Here is a 23,331-nt window from a genome sequence, read left to right on the forward strand (position 1 = left end):
GAGTAGAGACTTAGATCCTGGAGGCAATTTGATGATGGTGGGCCCATCTGTGGTTCTCTTTAGCTCCTCGCACAAGTAAGCAAAATTAAAAATACTACACTTATTGAGGGTTGCTGTGTCTAGCGCCTGGCACTGATTATCCCGTCAGATCCACACGGCAACACGAAGAGGCAGGTACTGTAATACAGTATGGACAGTACAGAAGAGGAAACAGTCTCGGGGAAGTTAAAACACAGTCCAGGATGGTGCAGCCGGCACAGGGCGTGGAGTCGGGATTTGTACGAAGCAGGCGGTTCGGAGCCCGCACAGTCAGCGACGCGGCTCTGCCTCTTCCTCCCAGCCGCCGCGGGAGGGGGTCGGGACCCTCCCTCGGACGGAAACTGTTTCCTTGGAGCCGCCGGGAAGGCGGGCAGGAGGGCGACAGGAACCCAGGTAGCGCTGAGGCCCGCAGCCCGCAGGGACCGCGAAGCCCCAGCCTCCGCGCAGCCGCCCAGGGCGGGCGTCCCGGGATACTTGTCCCACACGGGGCCAGCGCGCAGACGTTCCGCTGCGCCGTGCGCAGCCGGAAGTGACCGGGCCCTAAGCGGGAGGGGACCTGGCGGAGCGGAAGTCACTCCGTGAGGCAGTGGCGACGGCGGCGGTGAGAGGATGAACAACAAGTTCGACGCGTGAGTGGCGCGTGGCCGCCCCCCGGGGCCCCTTCCCCCAACCGTTCCCTGCGCCCGCCCCCACCGGGGCTGGAGGCGACAAAGCTCTCCGGCGCCGGCCTCCCTCCCGGGCTTGGGCTGCGGGCCTCCCCGGCCCAGGCGGCCAGCGGGGACGAAGAGGGGTCTGGGGAGGCGTGATGCAGGGGCCCCAGAGACTTCGGGGTCGTACGGACCGAGGGCGGAGCGCGGGGTCCCGGGGAGGAGGTGGCAGTACCGCCCGGAAGGAGACTTGTGGACGCCCCGCCCCGGTGGGTGCAGGTTGCCAGCGGCGTGGAAGGGCGGAGACCGCAGCGGTTTGGGTGTTTCCGCAGCCTGGCCTCCTTGCCTCTGAATCCAGCTTTCCACACACGCTCTAGCCTAGGAAGGTCACCTCGCTTCTCTGACTCAGTCCCCTCATCTGCAGAGTGGGGACGGTAACAGAGTCCGGGTCGCAGAGTTGTGAATACGGAGAGGTAATGTGGCTGTGGCGCCTAGTGGCTGCTCAGTTACGGAATTCTCCGTCTTCCTGAGGCTCCTTCCCACTTCCTTTCTCCTCCCCCTTTTCCCTTCTTCCAACACACTCACCAGGAGCTTCTGTTTTCTTGCCCAACGAGCGTACTTGCCATTGCCCCCTTCTCCCATTTCTGTATGTACCCTATCTGGTTCCTCGGTCCAGCATCAGACAATTGGAAATGCAAAAAGGACATGCAGAGTATTTTTGCATGTTGCCCCTCTAGCGATTTGTATCTTGAGGTAGTTCTTACCTCTCTTCCAGCCGTCTAGGAAATCTGTCTGATCCCCAGAGACCTAGGTTTCCAGCCCCAGACCCGCCAGTTACCAGTTATTTGACAGTAGAAGAGTTACCCAGCCATTGTTACCTAAACCACGTTAGTGGTTAGTGCCCCACTGCTGCTGTGAGTGTGGTAAGGACCAAATCACACTCAGCAGTGCTTAAAGGTACATTGTTAATTGCTAATAGTGAGGAATAAACGTAAAGTGGAATCGCTGTTGATTTAGGTTGTGACCTGCTGCTGATGGGACTTTGGGTTTTTTCCAGTACAATGAGTGCTGGTTTGCAAATTGAGGAGTCCTAGATTCCAGCACTCTCCGCAGCTCCTCAGGAATGTTTCCTGGTTGCTGAAAAGTCTCTGCTGCTTGGAAGAAGTCTTTGGCTGAACGTTTCCCCAGCCTGCTGCTTAGCTGAGCCCATTTCAGTAGGAATGGCCACCCTGGCCTCCGCTCCCCTATGTATACCCCTCGTCTTAATCTCTGCAGCACCTAACTCCAGATCTAAGTCCCTATAGGATTCTGCAAATCCTATAGCCGTTCTTCCACTGAATTGAACAGGTCAAAATTTCATCTTAGGAAGGTGTTTTTGTGGGTCATCTAGCCCAGTCCCATCCAAATCATTTGGATTTGGGGATTGCAGTAAGCTAATTTAAGAATGGTAACAATGGGGGGGGGGGAGCGCCTGGGTGGCTCAGTTGGTTAAGCGTCTGACTCTTGATCTCAGCTCAGGTCTTGATCTCAACATTGTGAGTTCAAGCCCCACACTGGGTGTGACACATACTTAAAAAAGAAAAAAGAAGGGTGATAATGGCTTCCATAGGCATCTTGCTAGATGCTTTTCATATATTATTTCTACTCTTAACCCTACAAAGGGGATCATGTTACCTCCTTTTACAAATAGGAAAATGAGTCCCTACAGATAGAAAGGCCCATATGGTGGGATTCAAACCCAGGTTTGTTGTTTAACCTTGATTCATGTACCTCTTGGCAAAAATTAACCTGGATCATTTTCAATTAGTTCTAACTATTAACTGTTCCTTGTAGTATGCCCAAATTTTTTAACCTCTCTCTTCTAGCTGTGTAGGAAAAGAACCAAAGCTTTCGTTGATTTGAAATTAGTAATTGGAGACCTCACTCCTGCCCCTGGTTTTGCTTTTGTTTTTGTTTTTCATGTGAAAAGTCTGAGGTGTATTAAGTTTATTTAAGTAATCTTTGCACTCAGTGTGGAGTGTGAACCTGTGACCCTGAAACCAAGAGTCACATCCTCCTCTGTCTGAGTTAGCCAGGTGCCCCAAAAGTCTGCAGTTTTCAGACCATTGTTACATGTTTGGCTTATATATACATACATACATATACATATATCTAAAATATATATATATATCTAAAATATATATCTATATATACACACATATATATATATATATATTTTTTTTTTTTTATTTGCACCCAAACTAGTTAGCATATAGTGCAACAATGATTTCAGGAGTAGATTCCTTAGTGCCCCTGACCCATTTAGCTCACCCCCCTCCCACAACCCCTCCAGTAACCCTCAGTTTGTTCTCCATATTTATGAGTCTCTTCTGTTTTGTTCCCCTCCCTGTTTTTATATTATTTTTGTTTCCCTTCCCTTATGTTATCTGTTCTGTGTCTTAAATTCCTCATATGAGTGAAGTCATATGATATTTATCTTTCTCTGACTAATTTCACTTAGAATAATACCCTCTAGTTCCATCCACGTAGTCGCCAATGGCAAGATTTCATTCTTTTTGATTGCTGAGTAATACTCCATTGTATATATATACCACATCTTCTTTATCCATTCATCCATCGATGGACATTTGGGTTCCCTCCATACTTTGGCTATTGTTGATAGTGCTGCTATAAACATGGGGTGCATGTGTCCCTTCGAAACAGCACACCTGTATCCCTTGGATAAATGCCTAGTAGTGCAATCGCTGGGTCGTAGGGTAGTTCTATTTTTAGTTTTTTGAGGAACCTCCATACTGTTTTCCACAGTGGCTGCACCAGCTTGCATTCCCGTACATGTTTGGTTTTTACACTCTTCACCACATGGTTCCTAAGGACTGTTCCTAAGATTTCAGTTTGCCAGCATCCTAAAAGTCCAGCGCCCGGAGTTGGGTACTGTAGTCTAAACTGATGCGCTCAGGTTAAAGAAGAGCTCTAACCTCCTCTATTTTGTGGGCCCGACTTCTATGAGCGTAACCTAGAACTATAATTGCACCCCACCCCCCACATTTATCAAGTCAGTTAGCTACATTGTCATTGTTGCTGTTGACATGTGAAACTCTAAGATGCTTTCACTGTTCTGCAGTCCCAGCTGCGATGAGCTTGGTTTTCAGATCTAGATGCCATACTTGATTTTCCCACTGTTCTCTCTTCGCTAGCTTTTGGCCCACTCTTAAAGTATTGTCTGAACCTCCTGTTTGGCACTCATCCTATTCTGCTTTGTATTGCTTTGATTTTAGAAGTCCATTCATTAAACATGTTTGTTTTCTGCCTCTGTCTGATGCTGGACATGGAAAGATGAATTAGACCAAGTTCCCAGATGCATAAGGAATCGGTCTGGTTAGAGAATATGAGGACAAGCCTGGGTGGAAGTTTGGTGAGCTGACTTGGAGCCACTCAGTCTAGATAGACAGCCTTAGAGATGCTAATTGCTTGCCTGTGTCTATGGAGCACAGATTTTTAGTCCTGACTATTTTGGCTCGAATCCAGCTTCAAGTTGGGAAGAGTAGCCTCTGGAAGATGGGATGCAAGTGATTTGCCTTAAGTGAAAGCTTAGTGGGCGGGGTGGTTGGTTAGCTCTATTGTTATTAGAAATAACAATACAAGATGAAGGTCCATTAGGATTTCCTTTTACCATCTCCAAAGGGAGTCAGGAAGTGTGGTCCAGGGATCACAGCACTGTTTGTTTTTGAATGTAATTAGTTTTGCTCTTTTTTTCTTTTGTTTCCTAGTAGTGATTAGCCGCAAAACCACTAAAAAGAAAGGAACTTCTGCTTTTCTTGGGGCTAGTAAAAATGAGAGATGCTGGGGTGACTCTTCAAGATTTAAAGGGAAGGGACCCTAGAGGATATAGTGGAGGCTGGGAGCTGAGAGAGAAATGGTTTGAGCCCTGGGGTATCCCATAAAGAAGAGAATTAAGAGCTGTCTTGGGCCTATGCCATATAAAAACCTATGAGATGTTTTTGATCAGGAGCCAAAAAATTGGCTATGGCATCATAGTGGGGACAAGTACAAACATTTATATGGTGAGGTTCAGAAGAGGGGAGCCTGATCCAGCCTAGGGAGAGATTAGGAAGTATTTTTAAGAGAAAGTGGCCCTCATCCCGAGTCCTAAAGGACAAGTTAAGTAGAGGAAGGGGGTCTCTCTGAGAGGAGACCACGTGATGAGCACAACAGAGGGGTGAGATTGGAGAACTCAAATAAGTTGATAACACTAGAGTGGAAGGAGTTTGTTGGGACCAGGCAGGAGGTGATCTTGGCACATATACCCACATAAGGACCTTTGTACCATGCTGAGGCCCAAGTGTGTGTATCTATCTTTTCTCCTCAGTGAGGTGCTTGGGGACAGGTGCTCTGTAGCATCTATACAGTAAGTGGCTTGGTAAAATATGGGACTTGTATGCTGTCCAGGCTCCTTTTGGAAAGTAAAGCAAACCAGCTCAAGTGTAATAAAGGGGAAGGCGTGTCATAAGCACAGATAACGTTCTCCCAGAAGTCTGGGGAGGTCACATTTAATCAATGAGGTGGTAGCATCACCAACAAAACCACTTTCCTCTCCCACCTGATCTCTGCTCCATTCCCTTTCTCCCTACTGGCTTTCTTTGCATTTGCTCCTTGTCTTTCCTTCACGGCTTTTCTTATATGGGTCCCATAGGATTGCCCCAGCTCCCGAATCTGTGTGATCTTTGATCTCCTAGATGAAAAGCTGAGGAAGGAATCGGCTCATACTTTTGAACAAGACCGTGAGGCAGTGGTTATTGGCCAGGCTGGGCTGCCCTTTGTTCAAGTGCCCTTTATAATCATGTCTTGGCCAGGGTGGGGATGGGGACGTTCCTGGCATGGTGCGACGCACCTGAATATATCCCACAGCTAGGACTGTGAAATGGGCAGAAGGTGCACCTCAACACATGGTTAGTTTGTGCATTCTAATATTTATTGAGTGTTTTTTATGTGCGAGGCACTGAGATTTGTGGGCCAAAAAGAAACAAAATGCTTTGCAATATGTTTCTGTAGGTATGCAAGGTAATATCTGTGTTATCATTTGAGCATTTCTAGTTCCTTTCTTGAGAATTACCCAGTTCCATTTGACGAGATAGGAGATAGTCGCTAGGGCCAGAGGTGATTTTGAAGAAGATCCATGATAAGCTAATGGTCCAGCTGTGTACCAAATGGCATTCTTATTATCTTTGTGAATTCACCTTCTTATTATCTTTTTGTCTGAATGCAGTGAAGTTTTTTTTTTAATTTTTTTTAATGCTTTTTGTTTATTTTTGAGAGAGAGAGCAAGCAGGTGAGGGGCAGAGAGAGAGAGGGAGAAACAGAGTCTGAAGCAGGCTCCAGGCTCTGAGCTGTCAGCACAGAGCCCAACGCAGAGCTTGAACTCACAAACTGGGAGATCATGACCTGAGCAGAAGTCGGACGCTTAACCAACTGAGCCATCCTGGTGCCCCATGTGAACTTTATTTTTTTTTTCCAAAGTTTATTTTTATTTATCTTAGAGAGAGAGAGAGAGAGAGAGAGAGAGAGAGAGAGAGAGAGAGAGAATATCCCAAGCAGGCTCCACACTGAGCTGAGCGTGGGGCTCGATATCACCTCCGAGATATTACTACCTGAGCTGATACCAAGAGTCGGATGCTTAACTGACCTAGCCTACCAGGTGCCCCTCCTATGAACTTTACATGTATCTGAAAGCCTTAGGGTAGTTGCACTGCTTCTGGAAGGGTAACACCTACTATACATGTGACCAGACTTACTAGGCAAAAAGACATTCATTCCTTCTTTCAGTCATTTCTTTTTCTTTTCATTTAATATTGATTCAACATCTTGTGCTATGTGTTAGGGCTGCATCTTCTTGTCCTCAGTGCCGGAGATACAGACATTGATAAAATGTATCCAAGAGATCCGTTCATTTAATAGGATACACAGACATGGGAGGAATGGCACCTTAGGCTGAGGGGTAGTGTTTGCATATAGCACAACTGTGGGACTATGGGTTGCTTTGGGAGATGGGAAGGAAAAGAGGATATCAGTAGGCAGGAGTCAGATTCTAGAGGATTTTACACTTTATTGTACTTTATCCTACAGGGTGGGCATCAAAAGGCAAGGGACAGTTGACAGTTTTAAGCGTGGAAGTTAAATGATCAGATTTGCATTTAGAAAGATGCTAGTGGCCATATGGAGGATGGATAGAGAGTGGAGACGATTTGTGTCGGGGAGACCATTTAGGAATTTATTGTAATAACGAAGGTGACACAGAGGAGGGCCTAAGTTAAAGCAGTGGCAGTGGGGACAGATAGAAGGGATGGTTAGAAGTGGCAAGAAATCTGGTTAAGTTTTTTAAACATCATTCGAAATGCCAAAGCAGTTATATAACCCAGAAACTCTTCTCATTATTGACTCATATTTGGCAAAGAAAACAGTCCCTTAAAATCTACTCCTGAAATCATTGTTGCACTATATGCTAACTAATTTGGATGTAAATTTTAAAAAATAAAACAAGTTAAAAAAAAAAACAAACAGTCCCTTAAACTGCTTGCCTCTTTCTTCTTTGCCTATTAGCAAACTAGAAGACAGTGGTTTTTTTTTTGAATTCTTCCTACTTACCTTTTTACACTCCCTTGCCCTTCCCTCATCTCATATACATCTCATTGCCTGTATTCGAGTGACTTGGGGGGTGGTTATATGGTGTAGTTCATTTGACCTGGTGGCTTTGTTGGGGAAGCAAGAATCAGCTCGGTCGTCACCTAACATTGTTTTACCTTCCCACTCAGATTGAAAGATGATGACAGTGGGGACCATGATCAGAATGAAGAAAACAGCACACAGAAAGATGGTGAGAAGGAAAAAACAGAACGAGACAAGAGTCAGGGCAGCAGTAAGAGGAAGGTGAGTTTTGTGCTGTATAGATATAGTTGCCTTTGGACTTGAGACTCGGTTATCTTGTGGAATCTATGTGAAAGATACCAGATTAACTCAATGGTGCCCTATTTTGGAATATCTGCTTTTGTTCTCAAAAAAAGATTGTTGAATCACTGGCGTTCGTGTTGGGAGTTAGAACTTTTCCCTTGCCATAGGATCTTGAGATCTTGCCTTGCTTTCCAGCATTCACCCAGCATGAGGGATTAACTGTGGACTTGAATGAGACTATCTGTTAGTTCTAAGCTGTTGCTGAGTATTTCAAATCCTACACATCCTTGAAATTTTAGACTCTTTAGTCAGTAATAATCTAAGCTGAAAGTGACTTGGAAAGGAAAAAATTTAGAGAATGAGAGATTGATGGGTCAGTTTTTTTTAATATTAAAACTTGTTTATCTGACAAGATTGAGCATTGTAGGTGCTAAAAGAGCACAAAGGTGAATGAGACTGTAGATCAAGGGGCTTACATTAAGTGGTAGCAATATTAATAGTAGCTGACACTGAGCGCTTACTATGTGCCAGGCACTGTGCTAAGCACTTTACATCTATTAACTTATTTGATCCTCTCAGCAACTCTAGATATTATTTTCTTCATTTTGCAGATAAGCAGCTGAGGCACAAACAGGTTAAGCAGCTTGCCCAGGTCACTAGCCAGTAAGTGATAGGGTGTCATAGAGGAGGCATACTTGGCCTGGGAGTACTTGGGTGAGATAAGATATAAACATAAATACCTATAATAGAAAAAAAGTTTAAAAAGCCATAGGAAAACAGATAAAATGTTAGAGGAACTTAGAATCTGCTGAAGAAATTTACAGTGTAGGGACACCTGGGTAGCCCAGTTCAGCTCAGCTCATGATCTCACAGTTTGTGGGTTCGAGCCCCACATCAAGCTCTGTGCTGATAGCTTAAAGCCTGGAGCCTCCTTCGGATTCTGTATTTCCCCCTCTGTCTGTCCCTCCCCTGCTCACACTCTGTGTGTCTCTCTCCCCTTCCCTCCCTCCCTCCCTCTCTCTCTCCCAATCTCTCTCTCTATCTCTCTCTCTCTCTCAAAAATAAACAAACATATGGGAATGCAAGATGATGCAGCCACTCTGGAAGACAGTATGGAGGTTCCTCAAAAAACTAAAAATAGAACTACCCTATGACCCAGCAATTGCACTACTAGGCATTTATCCACGGGATACAGGTGTGCTGTTTCAAAGGGACACATGCACCCCATGTTTATAGCAGCACTATCAACAATAGCCAAAGTATGGAAAGAACCCAAATGTCCATCGATGGATGAATGGATAAAGAAGCTGTGAGATATATATATGTGTGTACATATATGTACATATATATATGTACATATATGTGTGTGTGTGTGTGTGTGTGTATACACACACATATGATGGAGCATTACTCAGCAATCAAAAAGAATGAAATCTTGCCATTGGCAACTATGTGGATGGAACTAGAGGGTATTCTGCTAAGCGAAATTAGTCAGAGAAAGACAAAAATCACACGACTTCACTCATGTGAGGACTTTAAGAGACAAAACAGATGAACATAAGGGAAACAAAAATAACATAAAAGCAGGGAGGGGGACAAAACAGAAGAGACTCATAAATATGGAGAACAAACTGAGGTTTACTAGAGGGGTTATGGGAGGGGAGATGGGCTAAATAGGTAAGGGGCACTAAGGAATCTACTCCCGAAGTCATTGTTGCACTATATGCTGACTAATTTGGATACAAATTTTTAAAAATAAAAAATAAAATTAAAAAAAAAGTAGACAAACATAAAAAAATTACTGTGTAAGCAGAATCTTGCGCATATTGCAGGGAATTAAAGATGTAGCCTTTTTGTGGAGGTGGTAAGGGGTGACACTATAAAATGTTTGCTCAATCTCAGATCGTGTGAAAAGTGCCCCAGATTAACACACCTTATTGAATTCACAGGCTGTTGTCCCTGGACCAGCAGAGCATCCCCTGCAGTACAACTATACTTTCTGGTACTCCAGAAGAACCCCCGGCCGTCCCACTAGCTCACAGAGCTATGAACAGAATATCAAACAGATTGGCACCTTTGCCTCTGTGAGTACTTACTGGTTTAATGTAGTGAGCCTTGGTGGTACAGTCATGCCTGTACTTCTATCATTGTGTTTATTTACCTTCTGGTAACCTATTTAGGGTCCTGCTTTCTTTATTTGACTGACCTGAGTCCCTCAGGTTTGCTCCTTCTGAGATTCCTCATTAGACATTCATAGGTAACATACATAGGTATCAATAAGTATGGCATTGACCAGAAGTAGACAATACAAAAATACAGGTTTGTTTAAATAGATATTTGTTGGGTCCTTACTATGTGCAAAGTGTCGTGGGGATACAAAATTTTATAATACATTGTATATACTTTTATGAAGCTTGACGGTAAAGATGAGAGTAAAAATTTGAAAGTTTCTCTTGTATTAAGAACCTCCCATTAACAGGGCACCTGGCTGGCTCAGTCAGTAGAGCATGGGACTCTTGATCTTGGGGTCAAAGAGCTTACTTAAAAAAAAAAAAAAAAAAAAGAACCTCCTATTAGGATTTTGGATATGTTAGTAACTATGCATAAAGTAGTGTCTTTTTCCTGTGTTCAGGAAGAAAATTAAATCCTGATAATTGTTTTTGTAGGTACTGTCAGAGATAGCTCAGCTGTGTCTTGTCTCCCTCACAGGCATCTAGGTGTGTGTGCCCTGAGAGTTCTCTGCAACTAAAACCGGTTTTGTTCAACGAAAATTATCACACATTTCCTCTGTGCTGTATATTTGATCTCTGGGCAAAATCAAATGCAGGATTTGTTATTTTCTTAAAATTATTGAGGTTTTTTTTTTCCTGTTTAAAATGTAGACACTGGAAAAGGAAACTATAACAGACAGCAAACATTACAATAAATTGGTAAGAGGTGATAGGAAAAGAAATGAATTCTTGACAAAGGAAACAATAGGAATAAACTTTTGAGAATATCAATGCCTTCCTAACATTCCTGAATCTATCACAAAATGTTAGTGACCTGCCATGTGGGAATATTAGACAGTACAGGGAAGGTAGCAGCTGTTACGTTATGAACAAATGGATGGCCACTTGGGGTCAGAGACTACGCTGGGGAGGAGGAAGTTTTCATTCAGGGTTCTGTTCAGTTATTTGGGGGGTAATTAGGAATATTCCTAGTGTTTTTCTTTTCCTCTTAACAAAGGTATCTATGAATTCACCCAACTTGCACACAGAGGGTTTTCTTTTTTCTTTTTTTGGCGTAAATGTTGAGTTGACTAGAGCAACATAATCGGCATTACCTGGGGTCACTGCCTTATCCAGACTCACTGGATGTGTGATGACAGTGTTTAAAGTTGTCTGTTGTATAATTCAAGGCATTAGGAAATGTCTCCCAATATTAAATTCCTCACAGAGAAATAATCATATTATGAAAACTTAATGAAATCCAAAGCAGTATTTCCCAGTGGTCCTTAATCCTAATAATTGACAATTTTTTTAAATTTTGGGGCGCCTGGGTGGCTCAGTTGATTAAGCATCAACTTCAGTTCAGGTCGTGATCTCCCAGTTTGTGAGTTCGAGCCCCATGTCAGGCTCTGTGCTGACAGCTCAGAGACTGGAGCCTGCTTTGGATTCAGTCTCTCCCTCTCTCTGCCCCTTGCCTGCTCACACTCTTGTCTTTCAAAAAAAAATTTTTTTAAGAAAAAAAAGCAGTGCTTGATGAGGGAATTAGGGGTGGTGGTTATACTTTCTCCCTAACCTCCCCACCTCCAGTTCCTAATCCACGGTGAACCACAGGTTCTAGTGGCTGTATCTTGTTTCTTCCCCCTGTGTCAGAGTGAGAAAAAAATTACTGCTCATTGTATGCACGTGACCACTTACTGTCCCTGATCACCATACACAGTTAAACATCGCAGTTGTTGAGATGAGACCTTGCTTCAGAATCCTATGAATGGCATTTCTTCCTGACTTCTTTGTAACATGAGACATTTCTGTGTTTCTTTTGTCTAGAAGAATTGAAGCAACAGCCATTTCATAAAGTGTAAGGTCTGTTTATCCTTAGTTGCTGTCCACATCTAGAAGTATGACCTGAATCTGTGTCGACTCAGTACCCATTTTCAGCTGCTCCTCAGCAGTGTGTTGGCAATTTCCAACTGTCTTCAGACTGCTGCACGTTTCTTCTTTCCTCCTAAAGCGTGCCTCCTCACTAGCCAGTACTCTGTGGGTGTCCACTGCGAGTTACAGAGGACTAGGGGAGTAAATGGGAATAACTTGATGAGTAGGAATAAGCATGCATCTGATAGAGAAATAGAGCTAGTTTTCTAACAGGATGGTGAAGGAGGGGCAAAGAGAAACAAATTTTCTAGCTAAGAAGAGGAACTTAATCCCCAAGTATAAGAGGCTAAGTTCTTTTTGGTTTTGGCTGTCCTGGCCTTAGCAGCAGCCACCATGGTTTACGGTAATGCATGTGGTAGATTCCATCGCTTTTGCACAGTAACCAAACACAACTAAAATGTATGCATTGTAGTTAATGCTGTATCTGCCAACAGATAGTCTTTGAGAAATGATCAAACTTGAGGTTATAAAATAAGTCATGGGTGGGGAGGGCACCTGGGTGGCTCAGTCAGGTAAGCATCTGACTTCAGCTCAGGTCATGATCTCACGGTTTGTGAGTTCGAGCCCCATGTCGGGCTCTGTGCTGACAGCTCAGAGCCTGGAGCCTGCTTCGGATTCTGTGTCTCCCTCTCTCTCTTTGTCCCTCCCCTGCTTACGCTCACTTGTTCTCTCTCTCAAAGATAAATAAACGTTAAAAAAGTAAAATAAATTAAGTCATCAGGATATGACATACAGCATGACGACTGTAGTTAATAACACTCTATTTTGTTTAAAAAGTGACTTGGTTCAGGACACTTGGGTGGTTCAGTCGGTCAAGCAATCAACTCTTGATTTCAGCTCTGGTCATGATCTCACAGTTCACGGGTTTGAGCCCTGCATCGGGCTCTGCACTGTGTCAGCACGGATCCTGCTTGGAATTCTCTCTCCCTCTCTCTGCCCCTCCCCCACTCATGTGCACACACACATGCTCTCTCAAATAAACTTAAAAAAAATTTTTTTAAGTGACTTGGTTCTTAAAAAAATACATTCAGGCTGAGGTTATGTGAAACTTAATATACCTCAAGACTGAAAGAATTCCACCGTGTCGGGGCTTCCGGCTGGCTCAGTCTATAGAGCATGCGACCCTTAATCTCAGGCTAGTCAGTTCAAGCCCCATGTTGGGTGGAGCCTGCTTAAAAAATAATAATAAATTAAAATAAAATAAAAGGATTCCACTGTGTAAAACAAGGTCCTCTTACATCATGTAATGATTATCCTAGGGCTTCCACAGTGAGGGCTCCTGGCTGAGGCTGGCATTTTTTTGCCTAAAGAGTTTATTCTTGTATCAACAATAGGATATTTTTCCATACTTTCCTTCCCATGCAACGTGCCTTCCTTCTCACTTCCCCTAGTGAAAATGTATCCTTCAAAAAGTAGAGTCTGTAGCACAGTATCTTCCATGTTTGTGTTCTCTTAGACCTCACATTCATTCAAAGAAAAAAGACCCATCTTTTGTACTCTGGGACCTTCTCTCTGCAGGTGGAGCAGTTCTGGAGGTTTTACAGCCACATGGTCCGTCCCGGGGACCTGACAGGCCACAGCGACTTCCATCTCTTCAAAGAAGGAATTAAACCTATGTGGGAGGTGAGCACTGAGGATCTTGGACCACTTTTCTGAGTGGTTTTGTTGTTGTTGTTGTTGTTGTTGTTGTTTTTAGCCCTGCCAAGGTTAAAAGTATTTAAAATCTTCTCTGAAAGCTACATCACTATTTGGTGTATCCTTAGGGCCAGGACTTGTAGGAAAAGGCACTTGTAGGAAAAGGCACTGATGTCGTTGCTTGTCTGTGTGGGTGGTTTACAGAGATTTTTTTTTTTATCACTAAAATGGTATTATAACAATATTGAAAGACTTTTTTAAAAAATTGCCTCTGGGGCACCTGGGTGGCTCAGTAAGTTACACGTCCACCTTCGGCTCAGGTCATGATCTCACAGTACATGAGTTGGAGTCCCGCATCGGGCTCTGCACGGTGCAGAACCTGCTTAGGATTCTCTCTCTTTCCCTCTCTCTCTCTCTCTGTCCCTCTCCCACTCATACTTTCTCTCAAAATAAATAAACTTTAAAAAAAGAAGTACCTTTGTTCCCATCAAACTGGTTGTGTGTGCACGTGATTGAAGTGGATAAAAAGTAAGCTTGCTTACAGGCAGTAGCTGGAGACCCAGAGCTGAGCTCTGTGAACCCTGCTGTAATCCGTCTTCTGTTGTGACACCAGGGCGTTTTTCTAGAAGACAAATGTGAAAACACACACACACACACCCAGCTGTAGGCCCTGTACCGCTCTGCATTGCTCACATGACCTTGCAGTCACCCTCCAGGCCTCATCTCCCAGCGTGGCCAGGCCTTCCCTCCAAGTGCAGCTCGCCTTCCTCTTTTCATCCCCCTGACACACAGTCTCAGTTTGTACACAGACAAGTTTTTCTCAAAGCCTTCACCTGCTTTACCTGCCTAATCCATATGTCGCTCAAGACCCAGCTTAAATGTTTCCTTTTCTTGAGTGTTTCTGACTGTCTTGCTCCTCTTTAACTTAGTGTATCTCTTATCAGACTATATTGCTGCAGTTCATTTTCTTGGCTCTCTGTTCTTCCACTAGACCAAATCTAGGTAGAGACTGTGTCTGTGTACTTGAGACCTGGTGACACTTGGTAAACTTTTAGTGGATGAAGGAAGGAATGATCAGTATTTGAAATCTGACATCATTTTGATTCCTAAAGTAGTTTCAGAAAAAGAGGATTTTTTTTTAAAAGGTCATTATAGCCATTTATTGTAATGGCTTATACCAAGGATTCCCACCTCCCCTCCCCCCCCCCCATTTCTTGTCTCCCTAGCCCTACCACCGTTTTTCCTATAAAATTGAATAACTGGAAAGCGACAGGACTTCTTAGCATTCAAGGGATCCTTGGCTTTTTCTTGCCTTCACGCAAAAGTAAAAGAGCTGTGAAACCACACTTTAATGCTTTCTCTCTTATACAGGATGATGCAAATAAAAATGGTGGCAAGTGGATTATTCGGCTGCGGAAGGGCTTGGCATCCCGTTGCTGGGAGAATCTCATCCTGGCCATGTTGGGGGAACAGTTCATGGTTGGGGAGGAGATCTGTGGGGCTGTGGTCTCTGTCCGGTTTCAGGTAAGCCACCCCATGGGCGGGTCTGCTTTCTTGTGTTGCCTTTGCTCTCTTCAGTGCCTCTGGCTTGCTTTGACCGTTGCTTCTGTTCCTCCTGTAGGAGGACATTATTTCAATATGGAATAAGACTGCCAGTGACCAAGCAACCACAGCCCGAATCCGGGATACGCTTCGGCGAGTGCTTAACCTACCTCCCAACACCATTATGGAGTACAAAACCCACACCGACAGCATCAAGTACGTGTTGGGGGTGCTTGGGGGGCATGTCCCTAAGCTTAGCAGAAGTAGGTCCTTAGTTGGGCCCAGAGGAATATGGTCATACAGGAGCCTGACTTATAGAGAAGGGACAGACCAGTCTTCCCCTCTAGTGCTTCTGGCCACTTGTAGCAGTTCTTTGCTGGTGAGGCTCCCTGCCCGCCTACACTGTGGGGTGCTTTGTATCAGAGAGAGCCCTTCTGCAGAATCCCAGTTGCACTGCCTGGGCTTGCTTTATTTACACAGGCTGTCTTGTCTTTCATTCACTAACCACTATCTTAAAATGAAAGACAAAGTGCTTTTCCTTTTCTTGCTGTTTTTTAAGATAATTTCACTGAACAATCAAGTCCTCCTCCCTGTCTGCCCCTCACCCCACTTTTGCATGTCTTTTTAACTTCTTAGCGTCAGTCTGTTTTCTTTGTCCTGGGAAATTGACTTCTTATTGGGAATGATGACTCCACTTCCTTGTGTGTAGAGCTGAAATTGTAGAGGAAGCAGAACAGTGTGTTTGTGAGAGTAGAATCTAAGGGGAAAGCAGGAATGCCAAAGGGGAAGTAAGCTTTGCGATCTACCTAGGACTTGGGGTACCTAGAGCTGGACATCCACAAATGAGAATCACTGGTTAAGATTGCTCCTTCAGTGATTGAATGTCATAAATAAATTCAGGTTATTAGGAAGAAGTCGTGGGGAGTGGCTGTTAGGTTTTCTCAAAACTAGAGGGAGAGCTAGCCAACTAGGAGTCAAGACTTGTAGGTTTAACTCTCTTCTTTGACTCCAGTATCAATATGTGCCTTTGGCAAGTCTCTACCGCTCTGCTTCAGTTTCCCCATCTGTAAAATGGGAGATAAATAATACTTTACCTAACAGGGTTGTTGTGAGGCTGATTTAATCTTTGTAATTGAAGGTCCTCGGGTGGAGAATGCTCTTACAGGGCCAAGTACTATTACTGCTATCATCGTCATCATTAGTAATAATATCATCATCATGTTATTCTTACTAAAGACTAGTAATGAGCCCAATGATGGTGTTCAGCAGGCAGACCATTTGGGAATCTTCTTCCCATGCATTCATAGACAGTGTGGGTGGAGTTGGTTTAAACTAGCTAAATGCCAGTTTTTTCCTGGGAACACTGCCACAAAAGTTGGTCCATAATCAAATGGCTGCGTGTGACTCATCGTAGCCACCAACAGGCGTTAGCCAGCCATGGCCCTGGTTGCTTGCCTTAGCAGTCTGGAGTTAGCATTGTTTTTCTCTAGGCAGGTTTTCCCTATTCTTTGTTCTGGGAGAGAATAGTTTCTGCCCTTCAGCCCGACACAGTCCAGGCTGGTGAGATCCACACCTGCTTTTTCTAGGACTCTTATGTTCAAGGTTCCCAAATGCTTCCCCCCCCCCCCACTTCCCCCCAAAGTAACCTTTTCACCTGGATAGGAAAGGGAAAGAGGTATTTTTCAACTCTCCCCTCTCCACTGTTCTCCCTCTCTAATACCCTGAGGCGGTTCTTCCTGACTTTTATAGAAAGGTGTACAAGTCCTTATGAGTCTAGGAGAGCCCGTGGGCTTTTTGCCTTAGTTGGCTGCTCGCTGCTTTATCAAGAGATCTGCCTAGCACTCCAGCCCTGCAGCTACAGGGACCAGAAAACCCTCCTTGATTCCCAGATGCTACTTTCCCTTGCGTCTCCCTCTCTTTCCTCTCCCAATGTGCCCACCTTTTGCACTTCCACTAGAATGCCAGGCAGGCTGGGCCCCCAAAGGCTCCTTTTTCAAAACCTCTGGAAGCCGCGGTTGAATGTGCCATGACCCTCTCCCTCTCTGGATGGCACCATCATTGAAGCTGGCCTCATCGGAGTCTCTTGTTTTGTTGGCGAGCTACCTGGAAGATCCTTCTGTCCTGGACAAGAGGAATTGGAAGAGCATTTTATGTTTTAAGAACAGGCTGACACGCAGCAGCTACAACAACAGCTGAGATCACTTAATAAATGGTGCTAAACTAGCTTGTCTCATGCTCTTGCTCTTTACGGTGCATCAAAGAAGTGGCCTTTCAGACTGACTGTCACCTTATTAAGGAATGGCACAGACTTCTCCATGGAGGGCCATCTGGGGAATGCAGCCTCATTTCCATAAGCCCATTGTAGTGTCACATGGTATTTTGTTCCAGTTCTGCTGAGGTCTGACATAATGAGGTGACATCTCGCTCTCAAAATGAGACCCCATTTTCTGGTACTTGAATTGTAGTTCCCATCTGGTCACGCTGATAACCAGAACAGAGTGATTTCGGATTCGAATTCAGCTTGAGAGTCTGTTAAGGTTGGAAAGGGGGATCCTTGGCCTTTGCTTCGCTTTGTTTGCCTTTACTTCAAAGAAATCTCTTGCTCGGAGGTAAAGCCCTGCTTCTGTCTGTGTGTGGCTGTGTGTCTGTAGTTTCCTTGCTTTGTGTTAACGGGGTTTCCTCACTGTGCCAAGCTGCCCAAGCCACAGGCTCTTTGCCAGCCTTCTCCCTTCTGTTTTCCGTTTAGAACCAAATCATCTTCCTCTTTGAGCTAGTCCTGCTTGCAAGGTTTCAAGGTTGTAGCCCTTCTCCCAGGGTTGTTGTGCATCAGGATCCAGGGCGGGGCAGTGTCTTCATCCTGTAGGAGTTCGCTCCGTAGGCTGGCTGACTGTGGGACATACCGGCCCCTCGTTGCTTTGTGGCTTGGCTTGTATGCGCTGCAGCTCGGCCTTCAGGCGCCTAACCTGCATGTAGAATTCCAGCAGGCCTCGTGTTACTTGAGGTCTTCTTGGGAGCTACTACCAAAACCAAAAAGGAACCGTTTTTATAGAACTTGAGGTCAGGTTGCCTAATAGCATCTTGAAGGTGGCCGTGGGGGTAATGTGGAGTTTTCCAAAGCGGCCATTCCGTTTTGGCAGCAACACCCGTGCTTACACATTGACCACCAGTCTCCATATGGCCCGGGATCTCACAGAACACACACTGGGACTAGCACTCAACATTCCGGAGGTGTTTGTGTCATTGTTGCTCTGTTTACTGCGTATCCAAAATTGGTTGAAGTACCTAGAAAATGGGAGATTTGTTGGCATATGGAAATGCCTATTCTCTATGTTTTCAGCGCTTGTCGAAGAATCACTTTCTGTGGCCTTTTCCCTCTTGCCTTCCGATATTATTTACACGTATTGACCTTAATTTCAGCTGTATAAACCGGTCCAGGAGATGAGCTTGATGTCACCTTCTAGAGTAAGAGTTGATCAGAAAGCACCAAACCTACCCTGCGGCCCCTGTGATCCTTACCAAAACGTGAACCGAGATCAGAACTGTTGTGCTTTGTTCTAGTCCTTGTGGCTCTCCCACAAGTGTGGCTTGGTTGAAGGAAGAAAGGGCCAGCAGTTGCTCTCCCCCGCGTTCTCTGGAGACGAGGGGGCTGCTGGAAATGGCAAGGGGCACTTTTTTAGGAGTAGCTTAGGTTTCTCAGTCAGGTTTCTCCACCTTGCTATGTTTCAGTCCAGTTTTCAGTGTCCTTTTTCAACTGTTTGGTTTTTCCAGCCTTCCCCTATTCACCCTGCTTGTGGCCTCTTCCTGCCGCCCTCTTAGGTGAGCTGAGGCAAACGCTGATGCGCACAGTGCGTGGTGAGCTGCTTCGCTGCAGAGGGGACGCCTGCCTGCCGCTTCCTATCCCTGTTCACTGCCAGTAGTTTGCCCCCGAAGGGTGAGCAGGTCCCATTGAGAAATGGGGAACCTGTCAAGTTGGGCGTTAGCTCAGGTGCATGGCTCCTTTTAATGAGAACCAGTCATAGCTGAGCTTTCATAGGTTTGGGTACTTGCGGACGTCAAGTAACTAACTGTATCCTCTTTTGAGGAGAAGTCTCATAATGCAGCCAGACTTGCAACCACCAGGGGACCACCAGGATAAAACTTGGCACAGAGCCACATAAAGCAGCAGTGTCTTTTGTGAGGAAATTCCTCTTTGGAATAGTCCCATTGAGTTCCTTTGTGCATCTGGCCTGGAACGGAAAAGGGGAAGACAGGGCCAGCTTCACTCAGTGGGCCACAGTACTGGGGAGTCTGACCAGACCCCTCTGCAGAGGAAGTTGAGGGTAGGTGACTTCTCTTTATTACTTTATTCCAGAAGAGAGACGGGTCAAACCTGGGGGCTTTGCTTTACCACGTCTAGATACCATTGTATGTAGACATTGAAGTTTGTAGGCAAGAACCAACCATCCCTTCCTCTGACGTGGCTAAATCATGGGGTCGTAGCCTGGTGGCACCAGGTCACACCAGCATAATTGCTGGCCTGGCTTTGCGTCTAGGAGATGTTCCCCCATACTGATGCTCAAAGCCAAGAAAGCCCAGGCCAGCGGAGGCGGAGCATGTCCATGAGTATTGAGGGCCAGCTGCATGCAAGGCTGTGAACCAGGCTTTGAGTGGAGTGGGGGCAAGTACAGTTACAGAGAAATGAGATCTCGGCTCTCAGAATTTGCTTTCTGGTAAGCGAGCTGGGACAAGAGTGGTCTTTAAAAGACTGTCACTTTGTCATTTGAATCTGTTCGGAATCCCCTGTAGACTCTGCTAATCTCAGAGTAATTTTTTTTTTTTTTTTTAAAGAAACTCCATTCATTCATTGAACACTTGTAACATTTAACTTGTTCTTTCTTTACCTTTAAAAGAAGCAATTTTTAATATTACCTAGTATGCATAGGATGTCAGATGGAGAATAGTTAGAATATGCGCACTTAGTTTTAGGTGGTTGACTTGCCTCTTAGCCAAGCATTGGCCTACATAAGTGTGATTGTTCCAGTGACTGTGGCCAACTGTTTGGTGTCCATTGAGTCCGTGTAAGGAAATTACTAGACCCAGCCTCTTCATATGGAGGTTTAGCACCTGAAGAAGATACCTCTGAAGAAAACGGGAGGGCGGTTTCATACTGGAATGGATTAGAGGGAACTCTGAAATCTGTAATTCTGCAGGTTCTTAACACTGAGAACTGTTCTCTTTGGACTAGCATAGGCCTTTCTGGAAACAAAAGGATAAATGAGATGAAGCTTCAACACGGCCACGTAATTTGTTGATGCCTAAGTTGCTTAAAATAGGATTGAAATCTCACTATTAGAAGGAAAGAGGGGTTTCCTAGGTCGCTGCCCAAACATCGGATTTGCTTTACCCTTAATCTTCATGTGGAAGGAAGAATGAAATAGCCTTCTGATCTCACTCGTGGACTCAGGACGTTCATCGCATCAGCATCTCCAGAAAGGGCTGTGGAACAGATGTCTTGCTGTGGAGACTGAGTTTGTGAATTGACAAAGACTGGCACGCTTGATCAGCGGTCTTACGTATTTCTTCAATCGTTAGCGTGTATTAGTAGCTTTGGTAATACTCTCTAAAGACACCATTACCTGCAGATCAGCCTCTTGTTCTAAGAGATCATTAACTTATAATTGCTCCTGTTCAAAAGGAAAAAAAACTAATGAAACTGGTATAAGTATTACCTGCAAGAAGGAATTTGTTGTACCAGGTCTCTGTATTTAAATCCCTCCCTACTTAAAGAAAACCTACCTGTAGAAGGCCTGGTAATGAAGTATATTCTATTGGCCATAATATCACACCTGTAGTGAGTGACACATGTGTTGTCACCCAAGATAACTGTCATTCCTTTAAACTGAGAATGGAATAATTGCCAGTAAGGAATTTTAGATTTACAAGCATTGAATTACCCATTATATAATATATATAAGTTCCCAAGGAATTTACCAGGTAGTCTGTCCCCAATAGAGCTGAAAAGTGGCTGGGGCCGAAAGGTAGGACATCAGCTTCTCTGAGGAAACTTGAAGTGGTTTAGGGCTTCAAGGACACGTGAGGGATCTGGTTTTCTCCTGGTTCTTTGGCCAGCAGTCACCAACGGCTTGTTCTTCGTGGGGTGGCATCCAGAGAGACTGGGCACCCTGCAGTCCTGTTTCTTACTCCTTCCTAACCCCAGTCACTAAATCAAGTTAATTGGCATGAAAGTTACAAGGATCATTGAGCCCTAAAAATTTGAGCTGCTATGACCTACACAGTGTAAGGTAGTAATTACATGGGCATTTCCAGAAACGGATGGAATCTGATACAGATTTAGGGTGTGAGTTGGGAAGGGTCCGACAGTTGGAAATGAGAGCAGAGAAAGCGCTTTAGTTGCTTCATTGCATCTCCAGCCATCATAATGCTTCTGGGCACCTGCCTTTACCCGCAGAGTGAGGCCTGATGAAGAACAATAGTTCCTGCCACCTGCCCTCACGCCCCCAAGGGCAGAAAGCCCTCTACCCCAGTGATTGGGGGTGTCTCCAGGGAGGATTGAGCTTAGCTCTGACCTCCTGGGCCTCGCTGTAGACTTGAAGCAGCAGGTAGGAGGACTGTGGCAGTTGCTTGAGGGGACAGGGCCAGACTTCTCTAGTCAAACCAGCCAGGAGCAGTGCCAACTGGCCGCCACTGCTGATGTGAGGGCAACGTCTAGAGGGGGAAGCCTGACCGCTGCTTCCAGGTACTGGTGCGCTCCGCCCGACCTTGAGGTATCTCAAGTGGGATGTGGGGTTATCGTGTCTGTGCTCTCTTTGTTAAAAAGCTGTTGATCTGAATGTGCTATTGTGTTTTTTGTCTCTGGTTTGCCAGGGCCTGGGAGGAGTTTCATGGCCTGGTGAACAGCAGCGGCCGCTGATCGGACGCTCCCCTCTGTCTCTCACACTCAGGGTAGGGCCTTGTCTATCTTCTCTGTAACCTTGTGACATACCTCTCAGCCACAGGCCCCCTCTTCCCAAGGGCGTTACTCTCCCCGTTTACCCCCAGCCTTGCCTCTGCCAACATGGAGCCTGCTCCAGCTTCTCCTCTTTGACTGGTTGTCACAGTCTCAGAGAAAAGCACCAAGTCCAGAACCACTAGATCGTCCTCCCAGGGTCACGTGTCTCCCGGTGGACCTCCGGGAGGATTGCTTAACTTACCGTGCCCGTGTTTTCGTTTGGAAAATGAGGTTCCCCAGACTAAAGTGTCTTCGATCTCTTCCAATGCCGACATACCATGATTATAGACGTGCCACAGATCCTTTGTCTTTTGCCCAGACGTGGCCGTTTCAAGCCATCTGGCAGTGTCCTGTGACTGACAGGACAGTTCCATGGGCTCTGGTGTGGGTTAGGTGAGAGGTATGTCCCTTGTCTGCTGGTGGTGTCTATCACGTGTGAGCAAACAGTGGTAGAACCTGCGGGTCTCACAGTGAGAGTGAGCTGGGGCAGATGCAGGGGCGTGCTTGACTAGACCGTCACATGTCACTGGAAGGGAGAGGCCCCGGGAAATCGAAGGCTGGGTCAGCTGACACATTGACTTTAAGAACATTTGTGTTTCAGTTAATGAAGAGAGTGCCAAGTCCATGTCTGTGTCTCTAGCAGAGGGAATTGGGTCGATTTACTCTGGATGAGAAGACAGTAACTGCATGTGCCTGCGCTGAGAGCATAGTCCTGGGCGTTAACTACCCTCCCGCCCCGCCACCCCCATCCCTGTGCAATAGAGAATTGCTAAAATTGGAACAGAATGTGTCAGCTGTAGTAGCCGCTTCAGAACTCCCCCTTCCCAGGAGGGAAATGAGGCTTTTTCGAGAAAAGGAGATCTGCATCCCTCAGACAGCAAGAGAGGATGACACAGAGGGACAGGGCAGGTGACCCAGGGTCTGAGTACTCTGCAGAGCTGGGTGATCGTTAGATAAACGGTCTCAGAAGTCCTGCACACACAGATGATGCCAGGCATGTCTTTTTTTTTAAAGCTTAATTCCTTTATTATAAATTCAATTTTTAGGCATACTAGATTTTTTAAATTGCAATTTAAAAGTTTTCTCTGGGGGCTCCTGGGTGGCGCAGTCGGTTAAGCGTCCGACTTCAGCCAGGTCACGATCTCGCGCTCCGTGAGTTCGAGCCCCGCGTCAGGCTCTGGGCTGATGGCTCAGAGCCTGGAGCCTGTTTCCGATTCTGTGTCTCCCTCTCTCTCTGCTCCTCCCCCGTTCATGCTCTGTCTCTCTCTGTCCCAAAAATAAATAAACGTTGAAAAAAAATTAAAAAAAAAAAAGTTTTCTCTGTAAAATATAGTTAACAGGTCAGAGGTGGCTGCTAATATATACAAGGAGGGATGAAAAACAAGCATCAGCTGTAATG

General features: G+C 45.4%; 1 protein-coding gene across 4 annotated transcripts in view; it reads left to right on the forward strand.

The window, feature by feature from the left end:
• Positions 1-589: 589 nt before the first annotated feature.
• The window catches only part of EIF4E2 (eukaryotic translation initiation factor 4E family member 2), a 30,016-nt gene continuing 7,274 nt past the window's right edge, over positions 590-23,331 (forward strand). Inside the window, exons 1-7 of one of the 4 annotated variants that reach the window (XM_030324417.1) lie at positions 590-668; positions 7,493-7,607; positions 9,578-9,712; positions 13,286-13,390; positions 14,774-14,926; positions 15,024-15,160; positions 21,809-21,886. In XM_030324417.1, the coding sequence (XP_030180277.1) occupies positions 649-668; positions 7,493-7,607; positions 9,578-9,712; positions 13,286-13,390; positions 14,774-14,926; positions 15,024-15,160; positions 21,809-21,854 (711 nt within the window). In that variant the 5' untranslated portion in view covers positions 590-648 and the 3' untranslated portion in view covers positions 21,855-21,886. Of the gene's footprint in view, positions 669-7,492; positions 7,608-9,577; positions 9,713-13,285; positions 13,391-14,773; positions 14,927-15,023; positions 15,161-16,901; positions 17,168-19,025; positions 19,395-21,808; positions 21,887-23,331 lie in introns of those variants that run through there. The other 3 variants (XM_030324420.1, XM_030324416.1, XM_030324419.1) reach the window with 3 other exon arrangements.

This window comes from Lynx canadensis, chromosome C1 (assembly GCF_007474595.2).
Source record: "Lynx canadensis isolate LIC74 chromosome C1, mLynCan4.pri.v2, whole genome shotgun sequence".
In the NCBI taxonomy this organism is placed as follows: domain Eukaryota; kingdom Metazoa; phylum Chordata; class Mammalia; order Carnivora; family Felidae; genus Lynx; species Lynx canadensis.